Source organism: Procambarus clarkii, chromosome 45, assembly GCF_040958095.1.
Source record: "Procambarus clarkii isolate CNS0578487 chromosome 45, FALCON_Pclarkii_2.0, whole genome shotgun sequence".
Classification (NCBI taxonomy): domain Eukaryota; kingdom Metazoa; phylum Arthropoda; class Malacostraca; order Decapoda; family Cambaridae; genus Procambarus; species Procambarus clarkii.
This window is the reverse complement of record NC_091194.1, coordinates 17,092,028-17,110,822: the sequence shown is the minus strand read 5'-3', so window position 1 is coordinate 17,110,822 and position 18,795 is coordinate 17,092,028. Positions and strand designations below refer to the sequence as shown.

Here is an 18,795-nt window from a genome sequence, read left to right as displayed (position 1 = left end):
GAGGACAAGGAGCTGGAGTATGAGGACAAGGAGCTGGAGTATGAGGACAAGGAGCTGGAGTATGAGGACAAGGAGCTGAGATATGAGGACAAGGAACTGGAGTATGAGGACAAGGAGCTGAGATATGAGGACAAGGAACTGGGATATGAGGACAAGGAACTGGGTTATGACAAGGTGCTGGGATATGATGACAAGGACCTGGGATATGACAAGGAACTGGGGTATGAGGACAAGGAGCTGGAGTATGAGGACAGGGAACTGGGGTATGAGGACAAGGAATTGGAGTATGAGGACATGGAGCTGAGATATGAGGACAAGGAGCTGGAGTATGAGGACAAGGAACTGGGATATGAGGACAAGGAACTGGGATATGAGGACAGGGAGCTGGGGTATGAGGACAGGGAACTGGGATATGAGGACAAGGAACTGGGTTATGACAAGGTGCTGGGATATGATGACAAGGACCTGGGATATGAGGACAAGGAGCTGGGGGTATACGGACAAGGAGCTGGGGTATGAGGACAAGGAGCTAGTAAGTAATAGGGTGTAAATGTCACTGTAAAGTAGTAGGGTGTAAATGAAAACGTGTAAATGTGACGTGTCTACATTAAATGTGACTGATTTAATGAAAATGACTGTCATGAAAATGAAAATTATCTCTTACCATTGACTAATGACGTTGGGGGGATGGATATGTTTGGGGAAAATACCTCGCGCCTTTCAACCCTCTTAACAATCTGTCACGGTGACGGGGTTAGCATACTGGTTATGCCAGTGTGTGTGTGTAATGCACCTGACTTTCTAAGGTTCGAGTCCTTCGCAGGAGAAGAGTTCTTGATGTTACACATAACTTTTCCCACTTGGAAATTAATGAAGCTGACCTGAACATGTGTTTATATATATATATATATATATATATATATATATATATATATATATATATATATATATATATATATATATATATATATATATATATATGTGTGTGTGTCTTTGAAATTAGAGCGTTAGTCACCTTGTTTGAAGTTTAACGAGGTGGTAAGGGTGTCTTTGGGTATACATATACCTGGGAGAGGTGTGGGGCTCCCCTTCCACACCTTGGATTACCATGGGTGTTAATGGAGACGTTGTATGGAGTAGGGGAGTGGAGGGGTGAATATACCCACCCCCGCTCCCACCCCATGTGGGAGACGACCCCCACCCCCCCACTCCCCCAACCCAAAATCCTCCCCAAGACATAGCGAGGCCGCCGCTTTAACATCCAGAAGCCAGGTGGCCGCTGCCCCCAGGTGGCCGCTGCCCCCAGGAAGCCGCTGCCCCCAGGTGGCCGCTGCCCCCAGGTGGCCGCTGCCCCCAGGTGGAGTCCCCAGCGCGGGAAGAACAATCAGCTTTATTCAGACTTTGTTTCCAGTCTTATTAAGGCTTACGCGCGCCTGTAGCACAGTTGGCTGCATTCTCCACTCGCAATCGAAAATTCCGAGTTCGATCCCGGGGAGGGACGTTTCTTTTCACCTCATGCCTCTGTTCACCAAGCAGTAAATATATCCCCCGTAGAACATAATATAATAGTCATGTTAAAGCAAAAATTTACAATTACGAGAAATTATATTAAATTTAATCTAGGTTATAGAGTCCCAGGCAGACTCCAGGTTATAGAGTCCCAGGCAGACTCCAGGTTATAGAGTCCCAGGCAGACTCCAGGTTATAGAGTCCCAGGCAGACTCCAGGTTATAGAGTCCCAGGCAGACTCCAGGTTAGAGAGTCCCAGGCAGACTCCAGGTTAGAGAGTCCCAGGCAGACTCCAGGTTATAGAGTCCCAGGCAGACTCCAGGTTATAGAGTCCCCGGCAGACTCCAGGTCATAGAGTCCCAGGCAGTCATAGAGTACCAGGCAGACTCCAGGTCATAGAGTCCCAGGCAGACTCCAGGTTATAGAGTCCCAGGCAGACTCCAGGTCATAGAGTCCCAGGCAGTCATAGAGTCCCGGGCAGACTCCAGGTCATAGAGTCCAAGCAGACTCTATTACCGTGAGCCTGTTCGATCCAGAGCACGCGAAGAAGAATAAAAATCCTTCAAGCTGAACCGCTGAAGCCAAGAGATTTATAGAGGCTTAGAGCCGTGGGGGAGCCTGTAGAAGCTAAGAGCCGTGGGGCAGCCTGTAGAAGCTAAGAGCCGTGGGGCAGCCTGTAGAAGCTAAGAGCCGTGGGGCAGCCTGTAGAAGCCAAGAGCCGTGGGGTAGCTTGTAGAAGCTAAGAGCCGTGGTGCAGCCTGTAGAAGCTAAGAGCCGTAGGGCAGCCTGTAGAAGCCTAGAGCCGTGGGGCAGCCTGTAGAAGCCAAGAGCCGTGGGGTAGCTTGTAGAAGCCAAGAGCCGTGGGGCAGCCTGTAGAAGCTAAGAGCCGTAGGGCAGCCTGTAGAAGCCAAGAGCCGTGGGGTAGCTTGTAGAAGCCAAGAGCCGTGGTGCAGCCTGTAGAAGCTAAGAGCCGTGGGGCAGCCTGTAGAAGCCAAGAACCGTGGGGTAGCTTGTAGAAGCCTAGAGCCGTAGGGCAGTCTGTAGAAGCCAAGAGCCGTGGTGCAGCCTGTAGAAGCTAAGAGCCGTAGGGCAGCCTGTAGAAGCCTAGAGCCGTGGGGTAGCTTGTAGAAGCCTAGAGCCGTAGGGCAGCCTGTAGAAGCCTAGAGCCGTGGGGCAGCCTGTAAAAGCCAAGAGCCGTGGGACAGCCGTGTAGAAGCCTAGAGCCGTGGGGCAGCCTGTAAAAGCCAAGAGCCGTGGAACAGCCTGTAGAAGCCAAGAGCCGTGGGGTAGCCTGTAGAAGTCTAGAGCCGTGGGGCAGCCTGTAGAAGCTAAGAGCCGTGGTGCAACCTGTAGAAGCCTAGAGCCGTAGGACAGCCTGTAGAAGCCTAGAGCTTTAGAGCAGCCTGTAGAAGCCAAGAGCCCTAGGGCAGCCTGTAAAAGCCTAGAGCCCTAGGGCAGCCTGTAAAAGCCTAGAGCTGTAGAGCAGCCTGTAGAAGCCTAGAGCCATAGGACAGCCTGTAGAAACCTAGAGTTATATCAAGCCTAGAGCCGCAAGATTGACCAATGAAGCCTCGAGTTGTATAGAAGCCCAGAGTCGCCTAGAAGTCAAAAATCACAACCACCACAAGCAGCCCATACCCGTGATGAAGCCTCAAGCTATACAGAAGCTCAGATCCGCGTAGAACTTCAGGCTCGTCAAGAAAGAAGCCTCGTATAGTGAAGCCCAGAACCAGGAGGGAAAAGAAGCCTCCAAAGATCCTTTTAATGCTGGACGATCAAATATGGACGAGTGAGAAGCCGGGTATCGCCTTTAAAACAAGGGGGCCAATTCTGACTGGTGCTCTCTTGGAGATTGAAATGTTCTCTTTGTGTCGCGAAAGGTTACTTCGCTGGGACAGGTTCCCGCGACGGTCCGCTCCTGTCAGGCGGAGGGGGACTGCGATGTTCACAGGGAAAAGAAATGTAATATGTATTAGGTTACATATGTAATGTATTCTCACGCACGCATGCGTGTGAATACATCCACGTGCACACAGACATATGCAGATTGCGCACGCACGCACACACATACATATATGGAAAGCCTTTGACTCAGTATCCCATAAGAGGCTGATGCATAAGCTGGAGAAACAGGCAGGAGTGACTGGTAAGGTGCTCCAGGGGATAAGGGAGTACCTAAGCAATAGGAAGCAGAGAGTTACAGTGAGGGGTGAGACCTCAGATTGGCGTGAAGTCACCAGTGGAGTCCCACAGGGCTCTGTACTAGGTCCTATCCTGTTTCTGATATACGTAAATGATCTCCCAGAGGGTATAGATTCATTCCTCTCAATGTTTGCTGACGACGCCAAAATTATGAGAAGGATTAAGACAGAGGAGGACAGCTTGAGGCTTCAAGAAGACCTGGACAAGCTGAAGGGAAGGAATGGTCGAACAAATGGTTGTTAGAGTTTAACTCAAGCATATGTAATGTAATGAACATAGGTGTAGGGAGCAGGAGGCTAGATACAAGATATCATTTGGGAGATGAAATACTTCAAGCGTGAGAGAGAAAGACTTGGGGGGCGGGGTTCATATCACGCCAGACCTGTCAACTGAAGCCCATATCAAGAGGATAACATCAGCGGCATATGCCAGGTTGGCTAACGTAAGGACGGCCTTAGGAAACTTGTGTAAGGAATCATTCAGAACATTATATACCACATATGTCAGACCAATCCTGGAGTATGCAGCTCCAGCATGGAGTCCATATCTAGTGAAGCATAAGACTAAATTGGAAAAGGTTCAAAGGTCTACCACCAGACTAGTACTCGAACTGAGGGGTATGAGCTACAAGGAGAAACTATGGAAATTAAACCTCACGTCGCTGGAACACAAGCGTTAGGGGAACATGATCACCACATACAAGATTCCCAAAGGAATTGATAGGGTAGATAAAGACAGACTATCTAACACAAGGAGCACACGCACAAGGGGACACAGGTGGAAATTGAGTGCCCAAATGAGCCACAGAGATATTAGAAAGAACTTTTCTCGTGTCAGAGTGGTTGACAGATGGAACGCATTAGGCAGTGATGTGGTGGAGGCTGACTCCATACACAGTTTCCAGTGTAGATATGATAGAGCCCAATAGGCTCAGGAACCTGTACACTTGTTGATTGTCGGTTGAAAGGCAGGTCCAAAGAGACAAAGCACAACTAGGTGAGTACACACACACACACACACACACACACACACACACACACACACACACACACACACACACACACACACACACAACAAGACTGTATTACACATCAATGCATGTAATCTCGTGATGCAAATGTATCAATTTACCCCACTAACTGGCAGAAGCGCATCAATTAAATCAACTGTTGCCAATTACACCCAAATGGCCTGAGAGGGTAGTTTCCTCGTTAAGCCAAATATTAGTATATTACACCTTAGATTGGTAAGGTAAGCCAGACTACCAATCACCAGGCCTCCTGGGATGATAATCCACAATTGTGAAGGGAAGCCTATTTGTTTGTTTGGGTCTGGAGATTTGTACTTTTGTGTTGGCCGATATGTAGGTTAGGTTAGGTTTAGGGTAGGTTAGGTTAGGGTAGGTTAGGTTAGAGTAGGTTTAGGGTAGGTTAGGTTAGGTTAGGTTAGGTTAGGTTTAGGGTAGGTTAGGTTTAGGGTAGGTTAGGTTAGAGTAGGTTTAGGGTAGGTTAGGTTAGGTTAGGTTTAGGGTAGGTTAGGTTTAGGGTAGGTTAGGTTAGAGTAGGTTTAGGGTAGGTTAGGTTAGGTTAGGTTTAGGGTAGGTTAGGTTTAGGGTAGGTTAGGTTAGAGTAGGTTTAGGGTAGGTTAGGTTAGAGTAGGTTTAGGGTAGGTTAGGTTAGGTTAGGTTAGGTTAGGTTTAGGGTAGGTTAGGTTTAGGGTAGGTTAGGTTAGAGTAGGTTTAGGGTAGGTTAGGTTAGAGTAGGTTTAGGGTAGGTTAGGTTAGAGTAGGTTTAGGGTAGGTTAGGTTAGAGTAGGTTTAGGGTAGGATAGGTTAGGGTAGGTTAGGTTAGAGTAGGTTTAGGGTAGGTTAGGTTAGAGTAGGTTTAGGGTAGGTTAGGTTAGAGTAGGTTTAGGGTAGGTTAGGTTAGAGTAGGTTTAGGGTAGGTTAGGTTAGAGTAGGTTTAGGGTAGGTTAGGTTAGGGTAGGTTTAGGGTAGGTTAGGTTAGGGTAGGTTTAGGGTAGGTTAGGTTAGAGTAGGTTTAGAGTAGGTTTAGGGTAGGTTAGGTTAGGGTAGGTTTAGGGTAGGTTAGGTTAGAGTAGGTTTAGAGTAGGTTTAGGGTAGGTTAGGTTAGAGTAGGTTTAGGGTAGGTTAGGTTAGAGTGGGTTTAGGGTAGGTTAGGTTAGAGTAGGCTAGATTAGGGAAAGGTAGGTTTGGTTAGGTTAGAGTAGGTTAGGTTAGGGTAGGTTAGGGGTAAGGTAGGTTAAAGTTAGGTTAGAGTAGGTTAGGTTAGGGTAGGTTAGGGGTAAGGTAGGTTAAAGTTAGGTTAGAGTAGGTTAGGGTAGGGTAGGATAGGTTAATGTTAGGTTATGTTAGGGTAGGTTAGGTTAGAGTAGGTTAGGTTAGGATAGGTTAATGTTAGGTTATATTAGCTTTGGGTAGGTTAGGCTAGTGTAGGTTAGAGTAGGGTAAGTTAGGTTAAGGTTAGTTTAGATCAGGATTAGATTAGTTTAGTAACAGACTAATATGACAGTAATGTTACTGTGTGACAGTGTAATATCACTGTGCAACCCATCCCCCTGTTTGGGTAGTACTTATAGTAACTATTTTCTTAAGGTTATCTTGAGATGATTTCGGGGCTTTAGTGTCCCCGCGGCCCGGTCCTTGACCAGGCCTCCACCCTCAGGAAGCAGCCCGTGACAGCTGACTAACACCCAGGTACCTATTTACTGCTAGGTAACAGGGGCATAGGGTGAAAAACTCTGCCCATTGTTTCTCGCCGGCGCCTGGGATCGAACCCAGGATCACAAGGACTATGAGCACCATAGTACATATACCGACGCACAACGCCATTAGAAAGTAGAAATCGGCACTATTGAATTTGCAAACCCGGAAAACGAATTTGTACTTAATTTGCAAAGACAAACTAACCTAACTTTCCTAGGCCTAATACACGCTACCTAAAGCCTAATATAGTACACATGTGTGCTATACTAGGCCTAGTAATATTTAGGCTTGTTTTATAGCTTCATTTTTTCCGGACTCTTATGAAGGGAATAGTACAAAATTCGACTATCTAATTGCTTAGTACGTCAATATTTGTACTATGGCGCACATAGTTACACAGTACTATGTAAACAGGAGGATGAGATAATCCAGCGTTCAGAATGATATCAGGTGTTAACAATCATTATATCAGGTGTTAACAATCATTATATCAGGTGTTAACAATCATTATATCAGGTGTTAACAATCATTATATCAGGCGTTAACAATCATTATATCAGGCGTTAACAATCATTATATCAGGTGTTAACAATCATTATAACAGCATAAGGATATGTATGAGGGAGCAAAATATGAGGAGCTGATACTATGAGTGCCCGGCAGGCCACGATAACGCTAGGATGATAAGGCCAAATAATAATCATCCAAATATACTAGGTGACAGACTCCAGTATACCACATATAGGCCTCGATATAACCCTTGAGCAAGTGGGATAATATTAGTATCAGGTATATGTGTATCAGGTATATATTAAGAGACGCAGTAATATCAATATCAACTGATAGATAATCAAAGGATAGGGTTAAGACAGAAGGATAATAAGAGTGAGCTGAAATATAAGGCCTGGATGCAGCTGGATAGTATCAGGGTAGCAATACAGCATCAGTATAAGGTATAAGTCCTGCAGAAAAATAAAAGTATAAGGCAATATCACTAAAGACTAGCTATTTTCGGTATATTCCAAGGTTAAGACTTAAGATATAAATGAAAGGCAGAATAATATCAGTCTGAAGCATGGTATACAGTCAGTATTAGGGAGAATCACCTGGGTATAAGGTATGATATCAGTGAGAGGCAGAGCAATATCAGGTATATCAATCCTTGCCACTCTGGCCAGCAAGAGATATCTTCACACGGAACGAGGAGTGAAGGTTGTACTAGTGGTGGTGGTGGTAGTTGTGGTGGCTGATGTGGTAGTAACGGTAGTGGTTGGTAGTAATTGTGGTAGTGATTTAAGGGGTGATTAAGTGATTCAACAAACCCTCATGTGTTGATCAACAAACCCCCACGTGTTGATCAACAAACCCCCCCACGTGGTGATCAACAAACCCCCCACGTGTTGATCAACAAACCCCCCCCCACGTGTTGATCAACAAACCCCCCCCACGTGTTGATCAACAAACCCCCCACGTGTTGATCAACAAACCCCCCCCCCACGTGTTGATCAACAACCCCCCCCCCACGTGTTGATCAACAAACCCCCACGTGTTGATCAACAAACCCCCACGTGTTGATCAACAAACCCCCCACGTGTTGATCAACAACCCCCCCCCCCCCCACGTGTTGATCAACAACCCCCTCCCCCACGTGTTGATCAACAAACCCCCCACGTGTTGATCAACAAGCCCCCCCCACGTGTTGATCAACAAACCCTTACGTGTTGATCAAACAAACCCCCACGTGGTGATCAACAAACCCCCACCGTGTTGATCAACAAACCCCCACCGTGTTGATCAACAAACCGCCACGTGGTGATTAACAAACCCCCCACGTGGTGATCAACAAACCCCCACCGTGTTGATCAACAAACCCCCCCCCCCACGTGTTGATCAACAAACCCTTACGTGTTGATCAAACAAAGCCCCACGTGGTTATCAACAAACCCCCACCGTGTTGATCAACAAACCCCCACGTGGTGATTAGCAAACCCCCCCCCCACGTGGTGATCAACAAACCCCCACCGTGTTGATCAACAAACCCCCCCCCCCCCCACGTGTTGATCAACAAACCCCCACGTGTTGATCAACAAACCCCCCACGTGTTGATCAACAAACCCCCCCCACGTGTTGATCAACAAACCCCCACGTGTTGATCAACAAACCCCCACGTGTTGATCAACAAACCCCCCCCCCCCACGTGTTGATCAACAACCCCCCCCACGTGTTGATCAACAAACCCCCCACGTGTTGATCAACAAGCCCCCCCACGTGTTGATCAACAAACCCTTACGTGTTGATCAAACAAACCCCCACGTGGTGATCAACAAACCCCCACCGTGTTGATCAACAAACCGCCACGTGGTGATTAACAAACCCCCCACGTGGTGATCAACAAACCCCCACCGTGTTGATCAACAAACCCCCCCCACGTGTTGATCAACAAACCCCCCCACGTGTTGATCAACAACCCCCCCCCCCACGTGTTGATCAACAACCCCCCCCCCACGTGTTGATCAACAAACCCCCACGTGTTGATCAACAAACCCCCACGTGTTGATCAACAAACCCCCACGTGTTGATCAACAAACCCCCACGTGTTGATCAACAAACCCCCCACGTGTTGATCAACAAACCCCCACGTGTTGATCAATGATCCTAACGGTCCTATAGCTGTGGTACACAGCTATAGGACCGTTATAGGTTCAGGCATCCAACTGTATGTTATCAGGTTACTAAATTGCAGAGATCAATATATTTCTCCGGGTATTAAAGAGCGATATACTTCAACACGTTTTAGAACACATATACATAATACAAAAATAATATTTGTGTAGACCGCTGGTAAAATTTTAATAAATTTAATTTTCTAGTTCCTGTAGGCCTATGATTCACTCCCAAGTAGGCCTACCAGTATCATTTAAGGTGGCTTTATGTCCCTGACGATGATGCTGACAGCATAGTGGATATATTTGACGGACATACTCTCACTACACTGGATATATCTACGGTACTTACTGAGGTATATAACTTCTAATAGATGCCCGAACACATGCAGAACACCATAAACAGAACAAACAACACAAGCAGAACACATATATATATAAAAATATATAAAATATATTAAAAATATATATATAAAAACAAATATATAAATTTTATACACGAATATACTCATATATACATATATATGTTTTACCTAGTAGCCAGAACGTAGTACTCGGCCTAGTATGCAAGGCTCGATTTACCTAATAAGTCTAGTTTTCCTGAATTTATATATTTTTCGAATTTTTTGCTTGTGAAATGATAAAGCTATCTATTTCATTATGTATGAGTTAATTTTGTTTAATTTGAGTTAAAACTAACGTAGATATATGACCGAACCTAACCAACCCTACCTAACCTAACCTAATCTATCTTGACCTAATCTAAACTAACATAACTAAGTCAATAATTTATTTTCTTAATATAATATAATAATTATATTTCAAATAAATCAATTGGTAACAATATTTCGAAAATAAAGAAAATTACTCGGCCTATTAGGCAAATCGGGCCTTGCATAGTAGGCCGAGAAGTGCGTTCTAGCTACTAGGTACGACATATATATAGGACATATATATATATATATATATATATATATATGTTAGGACATATATATATATATATATATATATATATGTCCTATATATATGTCGTACCTAGTAGCCAGAACGCACTTCTCAGCCTACTATGCATGGCCTGATTTGCCTAATAAGCCAAGTTTTCATGAATTAATTGTTTTTCGTCTACCTAAACTACCTAACCTAACCTAACTTTTTAAGCTACCTAACCTAACCTAACCTATAAAGATAGGTTAGGTAGGGTTGGTTAGGTTCGGTCATATATCTACGGTAATTTTAACTCCAATAAAAAAAAATTGACGTCATACATAATGAAATGGGTAGCTTTATCATTTCATAAGAAAAAAATTGGAGACAATATATTCAGGAAAACTTGGCTTATTAGGCAAATCGGGCCTTGCATAGTAGGCTGAGAAGTGCATTCTGGCTTCTAGGTACGACATATATATAGGACATTATATATATATATATATATATATATATATATATATATATATATATATATATGTCCTATATATATGTCGTACCTAGAAGCCAGAATGCACTTCTCAGCCTACTATGCAAGGCCCGATTTGCCTAATAAGCCAAGTTTTCCTGAATATATTGTCTCCAATTTTTTTCTTATGAAATGATAAAGCTACCCATTTCATTATGTATGACGTCAATTTTTTTTTATTGGAGTTAAAATTACCGTAGATATATGACCGAACCTAACCAACCCTACCTAACCTATCTTTATAGGTTAGGTTAGGTTAGGTAGCTTAAAAAGTTAGGTTAGGTTAGGTAGTTTAGGTAGACGAAAAACAATTAATTCATGAAAACTTGGCTTATTAGGCAAATCAGGCCATGCATAGTAGGCTGAGAAGTGCGTTCTGGCTACTAGGTACGATATATATATATATATATATATATATATATATATATATATATATATATATATATATATATATATATATATATATATATATATATATATGATCGATGTTCCCTTCGGGAATCTTAATTTTAAGATGAATAGGAAAACCAGGGATATACTGAACATCTTGTATCAGAATCTTTACTTTAAAAAACATAACGTTTCGAATACTTCTCGTATTCATCATCAGATCTAAAAGAAAAAACAGAAATCACAGTCAAATAGCTGGTAAACAAAGAACTCATACTGAATATAATTGCCGATCAAAGAAAGGAAAAAGCTTAAAAAACAAAACACTTAAGCGCACTTAAAGTGATCAATACAAATAAAACTTATTAACTGTCACATATATTAAAACTAATTTAAAATCCATTAAACTACAAGATGAAATTTATAACTACTAAAACAAACCATTCTATTAAACTTACATGAAGTGATCAGAAGTGAAACTTGATACCTAACACATAGATACTAAACACTATAACAAATATTTATATAATGTCTACAAATCTACAAAAAATGTATGTAAAATACAAACAGAATAAACGACAATTATAAAGTACTAACCAAAATCTTATAAAAAACTCAAATACTAAATAAAATTAAATACCAAAAAATGTTATCCTCAAGTAGACTTTAGATTTATTTTTGTCAACACAAATACCATAGGCTCTTATTTTAAATTTAAAGATAAAGTGCCTATCCCCTTGTGCTCAAATGTCGTATATATGTATAATTGTTCCAGCTGTAATGCTGGATATGTCGGGAGTTCCATTCGGAACTTTAAGATTAGGATACTTGAGCACCGGGGATTATCTTTTAGGACTGGATTACCATTGTCTAAACCAGCATTTTCGGAGACAATTTATGAGTTGGATCATTCTCTGTTGGAATCTGATTTTAAAATTCTGGACACTTGTATGAATGGCCAGTCAGATTTGAGAGTAATGGAATCCTTATATATAAAGGAGCTGCGGCCTCTGTTAAATAGCAACCTTTCAGCTGTCCAATTGTACACTGTATAGTGCACAGTAGGCCCTGTAATTTGATTTTTAGTTTATTTTGGTAGTTTAATTTTGTTTAGTTTACCATGTCTTTGCCCTTTCTTACTTATTTCAAGTCTTAACATTGTACATTAATATAATCTTTTATGTAGGATATTTAATAAATTTTTTGGTATTTAATTTTATTTAGTATTTGAGTTTTTTATAAGATTTTGGTTAGTACTTTATAATTGTCGTTTATTCTGTTTGTATTTTACATACATTTTTTGTAGATTTGTAGACATTATATAAATATTTGTTATAGTGTTTAGTATCTATGTGTTAGGTATCAAGTTTCACTTCTGATCACTTCATGTAAGTTTAATAGAATGGTTTGTTTTAGTAGTTATAAATTTCATCTTGTAGTTTAATGGATTTTAAATTAGTTTTAATATATGTGACAGTTAATAAGTTTTATTTGTATTGATCACTTTAAGTGCGCTTAAGTGTTTTGTTTTTTAAGCTTTTTCCTTTCTTTGATCGGCAATTATATTCAGTATGAGTTCTTTGTTTACCAGCTATTTGACTGTGATTTCTGTTTTTTCTTTTAGATCTGATGATGAATACGAGAAGTATTCGAAACGTTATGTTTTTTAAAGTAAAGATTCTGATACAAGATGTTCAGTATATCCCTGGTTTTCCTATTCATCTTAAAAAAAAAAAAAATATATATATATATATATATATATATATATATATATATATGTCGTACCTAGTAGCCAGAACACACGTTTTGGCCTACTATGCAAGGCCCGATTTGCCTAATAAGCCAAGTTTTCCTGAATTAATATATTTTCTCTAATTTTTTTCTTTTGAAATGATAAAGCTACCCATTTCATTATGTATGATGTCAATTTTTTTTTATTGGAGTTAAAATTAATGTAGATATATGACCGAACCTAACCAACCCTACCTAACCTAACCTAACCTATCTTTATGGGTTAGGTTAGGTTAGGTAGCCGAAAACGTTAGGTTAGGTTAGGTTAGGTAGGTTAGGTAGTCGAAAAACAATTAATTCATGAAAACTTGGCTTATTAGGCAAATCGGGCCTTGCATAGTAGGCTGAGAAGTGCGTTCTGGCTACTAGGTACGACATATATATATATATATATATATATATATATATATATATATATATATATATATATAAAGGAGAGGTAATGGGTACTCACCAATGAGAAGCGAGAGCGCCAGAGTGAGAACAAGGATGTTGGTCATAGTGGTTCTCATTACTGGGGATTACCTCAGTCGCCCCCCTCTTTCCCCTCACCTTAGCGACCCCTCTCCGGGGGGCGGGGGGAGGGGACGGAACCCCCTCTCTATACTTCCTCTCTCTTCACTCCATTCGCTATTTCCCCTTTCACACACGTCACGATATGATATGCCTTCGTCAGTAGGCTGCTACGTCAGTTGGCTAATGCCGTCAGTAGCCTAGTACTGTCAGTAGCCTAGTACTGTCAGTAGCCTAGTACTGTCAGTAGCCTAGTACTGTCAGTAGCCTAGTACTGTCAGTAGCCTAGTACTGTCAGTTGCCTAGTACTGTCAGTAGCCTAGTACTGTCAGCCGGCTAGTACCGCGTGTTCTTGCGCTAGCTTGGAGGTCCCTCGATTCACAAACACATTACCAAGCCTAAGAAGGATAATTAATATTTATTTCTATTATATGTTCCCAGAGTCGTATACAAATACTGGTGCCTCACTTCTCTGTGATTCTGGTCGTTAGCGACAATTTTCTTGTTTATTTCTCAATTGTGTTTGTGGCTTAATAGTGTTTGCCTTTATCTTGAGGGAGTGAGGAAGGGGGGTGACAGGAGAGGGGGGGGTTAACAAGGTATAATCGTCCACCCCCTTGTTAGAATCATCACAAGTTTCTACCACTAATTACTAATTAACAATACTGAAATCGAATATTTAACACATTCTGTCCCTTTCTAAAGTTTCCTTCTTATACAAGTCACAAGTATTCACTAAATTACATCCTGTATTTTCATGTTTATTCCATCACGGAGAAGGAGGAGTCCTCGTGGTTTTGAAAAGCAGGAGTGACGGGCGGGCAGCCAAGGTGCTCGAGGTAAGGGGAGACGGGAGCGACACGTGTTCCCCCGACGAGCGACCATGTCCTACTGGCGCGGGGCCGGGCTCTCCTCCACCCCCTGCCCGGCTCAGTCACTTGCCTATTATTGCGTGTAATCTGGTCGCCTTTTTAGGCTCTTTAGAGGGAATCACGTCTCTCGCAGTGACAAAAATTGATGCTTCTTTCGTCGTTCTAAAGTGGCTGTGAATCTGTTTGGGGTCCGAAGTTCTGCTCGAGTTAATTGAATTGCTGGGCGTGACGCCTTCTATATGAGACGCAAATCGTTATGGAAAAATTGGTTTTAGAAACCGGTTTTTAACAATCGTGTACCATGTGCTCCTGAACGAGAGATCGATTTACAATCAAGAAACCCCCATGATAGAGAGGAAAATTGGGGGAGGAAATTTAGTGGAAGTTCAAACTTTTTTACGCAAGGATGACACAGGGAAAATAAGAGATTCCCCCAAGCCTACTAAACCTGATCTTCACCCAGAATAAGACATTGATAACTCAGCACAGGCAATACCCCTGAGAGCCAGTGATCATTGTGTCTTGGTCTATATGATCACACTTTCAATAATAACCATAAGGCAACTTGCCAGGGAAGGGATAGTGAAAAGATGATTACAAGAAAGTAAGAGAGTGTCAGCAAGATACGTAATGGGAAGGAAGAACCTAGAGGGAAGACGGTCCAGGAAATGATGCATCAACTACCATCAGGATACAAAGTGGCTGAAGAGAGACAAGTAGAGAGAATAGCCCCCTGGGTCATGGTAATGTCTTCCCACAGACATAATAACACATGGTAAAAAACCCACACTTGTGTATTTGTGAAATTTATGTAAAGAAATTACACTAAGTCTTTCACACTCTCCTGAATACTTTGTCAAAGTCTGAGTGTGTAATTAGGACAAGACTTACAAAATCAACGTCTGTTTAGACGCTGAGATGTACTAATTGATATCACACCAAACCTGTCTCCTGAAGCCCACATAAAAAAAAATAAAATCGGCGGCGTATGCGAGGCTGACTAACATCAGAACAGCGTTCAGGAACCTGTGTAAGGAATCCTTCAGAACCTTTTGTACCACATATGTAAGACCAATCCTGGAGTATGTGGCCTCAGCATGGAGCCCGTACCTTGTCAAGCACAAGGCGAATCTTGAAAAAGTTCAGAGGTCAAAAAGTTCACTAGGCTAGTCCCAGAACTAAGAGGCATGAGTTATGAGGAAAGGCTGCGGGAAGTGCTCCTCATGGCACTGGAAGACAGAAGAGTAACGGGAGACATGATCATTACCTACAAAAATTCTCAAGAGGAATTGACAGGGTAGATAAGATAAACAGTTTAACACGGGTGGTACGCGAACAAGGGGACACAGGTGGAAACTGAGTACCCAAATGAGCCACAGGGACGTTAGAAGGAACTTTTTCAGTGTCAAAGTAGTTAACAGATGGAATGCATTAGGCAGTGATGTGGTGGAGGCTGACTCCATACACAGTTTCAAATGTAGATATGATAGAGTCCAGTAGGCTCAGGAATCTGTACACCAGTTGAGAGGCAGGACCAAAGAGCCAGAGCTCAACCCCCGCAAGCACACATAGATGAGTACAACTAGGTGATGTTATGGGCTCCCCATTTATAAAATATGGAGTGTGCACTTATGAGTCACGGTCTCCCCAATTAACTGCTAAAAGGGAGTAACCTTCAGCATCACTGGAACACATAGTTCGGGCAAAGTTTCTTTCACCCTGAATGCCCCTGTTACCTAGCAGTAAATAGGTACCTGGGAGTTAGTCAGCTACCACGTGCTGCTTCCTGGGGTGTGTATGTGTGTGTGTGTATGTGTGTGTGTGTATGTGTGTGTGTGTGTGTGTGTATGTGTGTGTGTGTGTGTGTATGTGTGTGTGTGTGTGTGTGTGTGTGTGTGTGTGTGTGTGTGTGTGTGTGTGTGTGTGTGTGTGGAAAAAAAATAGTGGTTAGTAAACAGTTGAGAGGCGGGCCGAAAGAGCAAAGCTCAACCCCCGCAAACACAACTATGTATTCACAACTAGGTGAATACATAGCCTGGCCAAATATAGATTAATGTTCTAGGGGGGAGTGAAAGGCTAGCAACAATTATTCCAGTTTACTGGCATTAATAACATTCCACAACATTAATAAATCAAACCTTCTACTAATATCACACACTATTACTTTATATCCAGCTTCTCAACAACTGGGCATGATACATCAAATACAGGTCTGTAAACTGCATCAATCAACACTAGCTGACACTAGGAACTTGTCTGGCACAGTGGAACACTAGCGCCTATATGCTGCTAATACCAAAACAAGGTGGTGGTGTCACTACCAGGGGCCTCGTAGCCTGGTGGTTAGCGCGCAGGACTCGTAATTCTGTGGCGCGGGTTCGATTCCCGCACGAGGCAGAAACCAATGGGCAAAGTTTCTTTCACCCTGAATGCCCCTGTTACCTAGCAGTAAATATGTACCTGGGAGTTAGTCAGCTGTCACGGGCTGCTTCCTGGGGCTGGAGGCCTGGTCGAGGACCGGGCCGCGGGGACACTAAAGCCCCGAAATCATCTCAAGATAACCTCAAGATAACCAGTAACACACGAGGAATGAAGTAATAAAATCACATAGAGCACCTTGGCCTTACTCAAAATTTTACCTCACAAAGACATGTATAAAAAAAACTCTACCACCTGGTATACATAATAGACAACAGCAGGAATGATCCATATACATACATACAGTTAAATGAGTAACTTCAAGCAGGCACAATACCCAATTTAGGTCACTAATCACGGACTAAACGTTGTTGTTGTTGTTAAAGATTCGCTACCTGGAACAAAGTTCCAAGTAGCACGGGCTATGGTGAGCCCTCAGAACGGACTAAACGTTAACAGGTCCGCTCGCCTAAAGGGATCAAAGAACAGTGACGCCTTGAGCGATCCTTGCCGAGAGGCGACACTGTAACCAACTCCCAATATGTGAACTGACCTTAAGCTTTCAAATCTCTCTCTGACCTTAAGCTTTCAAATCTCTCTAACTCATTTCCAACACAAACTCACTCAGGAACTTTTAAGTCAATATATATCAGCTTAAAGAGTATAAAGCACAACCTTACATAATGATATATAATAATTGAATACATTAAGGAAATTATCTTGAATTACCAAATAAGTACACAAAGAAATCACATGTATACGGTATGGTAACACTGACAAAGTCGGTACATCACTGGGGTAGAGGAGGGGGGGGGGGGTTAGGGAGGATTCAACGACATTTGCCAACAGTATACATTTTCATACAAGATAATAAATATATAGATATATACAACATGGGTATCGAAAGATTGTCTAAGTGGAAAACATTTCACAGTGCCATATATTCATTAAACGTCCTGACAATGCAAGGTACAACACTAAAATGGAATCTACTCGGTATACATATGAATAATACATCTGGAAACTAAATGTATACATTCTCCAACATGGTCCACATAATGTTACCTATATAGCATTGATGTAGCATTAATTAATATACGCATACAAGGATGTTTTTTTCAAACTCCCATGACATTAGGCTACTGCTATAACTTGACATCTAACATTATATCCACCAATACATGTCATACATCTATGATACTAAATTAATATGTACTAGGGTGTGTATGTCATACATTGACAATACACAATATACGAACAATATATTATCACAGAAGATTATCATCATAGTATAAATTCGTGGTACGAGGCTATCAACCAGGATATCACCATAGTTTGAGCACGCTCATACACCAATCTCTGTATGATCATACTGGTGTATGCGTGGGCATAACAGGTGAGTACACAGGACGAGCATGGTGGCTGAATGGACAGCACGCTGGATACGTAGTCCTGTGGTTCGTGGTTCGATTCCCGGCGCCGGCGGAAACAGATGGGCAGGGTTTCTTTCACCCTGATGCTCCTATTACCTAGCAGTAAATAGGTACCTGGGAGTTAGACAGCTGTTACGGGCTGCTTCCTGGGGGGGTGTGCGTGGAAAAAAAAAATAAAAAATTAAAACTTAGTAGTTAGTAACGGTTGATTAATTGACAGTTGAAAGGCGGGCCGAAAGAGCAGAGTTCAACCCCCGCAAGCACAACTAGGTGAATACAGGAGTAGAGGTGGTTTACAGGAGTAGAGGTGGTTTACAGGAGTAGAGGTGGTTTACAGGAGTAGAATCCTACATGTCGATGTTCGCGGATGACACAAACTTAATGAGAAGAGTTGTGACAGATAAGGACTGTATGATCCTCCAAGAGGACTTGAACAGGTTGCAGAGATGGTCAGAGAAATGGTTACTGGAGTTCAACACGAGCAAGTGTAAAGTTATGGAAATGGGATCAGGTGATAGGAGACCAAAGGGACAGTACACAATGAAGGGGAACTGCCTACTTGTAACGATTCGAGAAAGAGACCTGGGCGTGGACGTAACACCTAATCTAACTCCTGAGGCACATATAAATAGGAAAACGTCAGCAGCGTACTCTAGACTAGTAAAAGTTAGAACATCATTCAGAAACCTAAGTGAGGAGGCATTTAGGGCGCTTTACACTGCCTATGTGAGGCCAATCTTAGAGTATGCCGCGCCATCATGGAGTCCCCATCTGAAAAAACACGTAAGGAAACCGGAAAAGGTTCACAAGTTTGCGACGAGACTCG

At 42.4% G+C, this 18,795-nt stretch overlaps 1 protein-coding gene across 1 annotated transcript in view; it reads right to left on the bottom strand.

Moving 5' to 3' along the window:
- The window catches only part of LOC123770091 (zwei Ig domain protein zig-8), a 300,742-nt gene extending 286,620 nt beyond the window's left edge, over positions 1-14,122 (bottom strand). The window contains exon 1 of the mRNA XM_069301472.1: positions 13,188-14,122. Coding sequence (XP_069157573.1) covers positions 13,188-13,245 — 58 coding nt within the window. The 5' untranslated portion in view covers positions 13,246-14,122. The remainder of the gene's footprint in view (positions 1-13,187) is intronic.
- Positions 14,123-18,795: the final 4,673 nt, after the last annotated feature.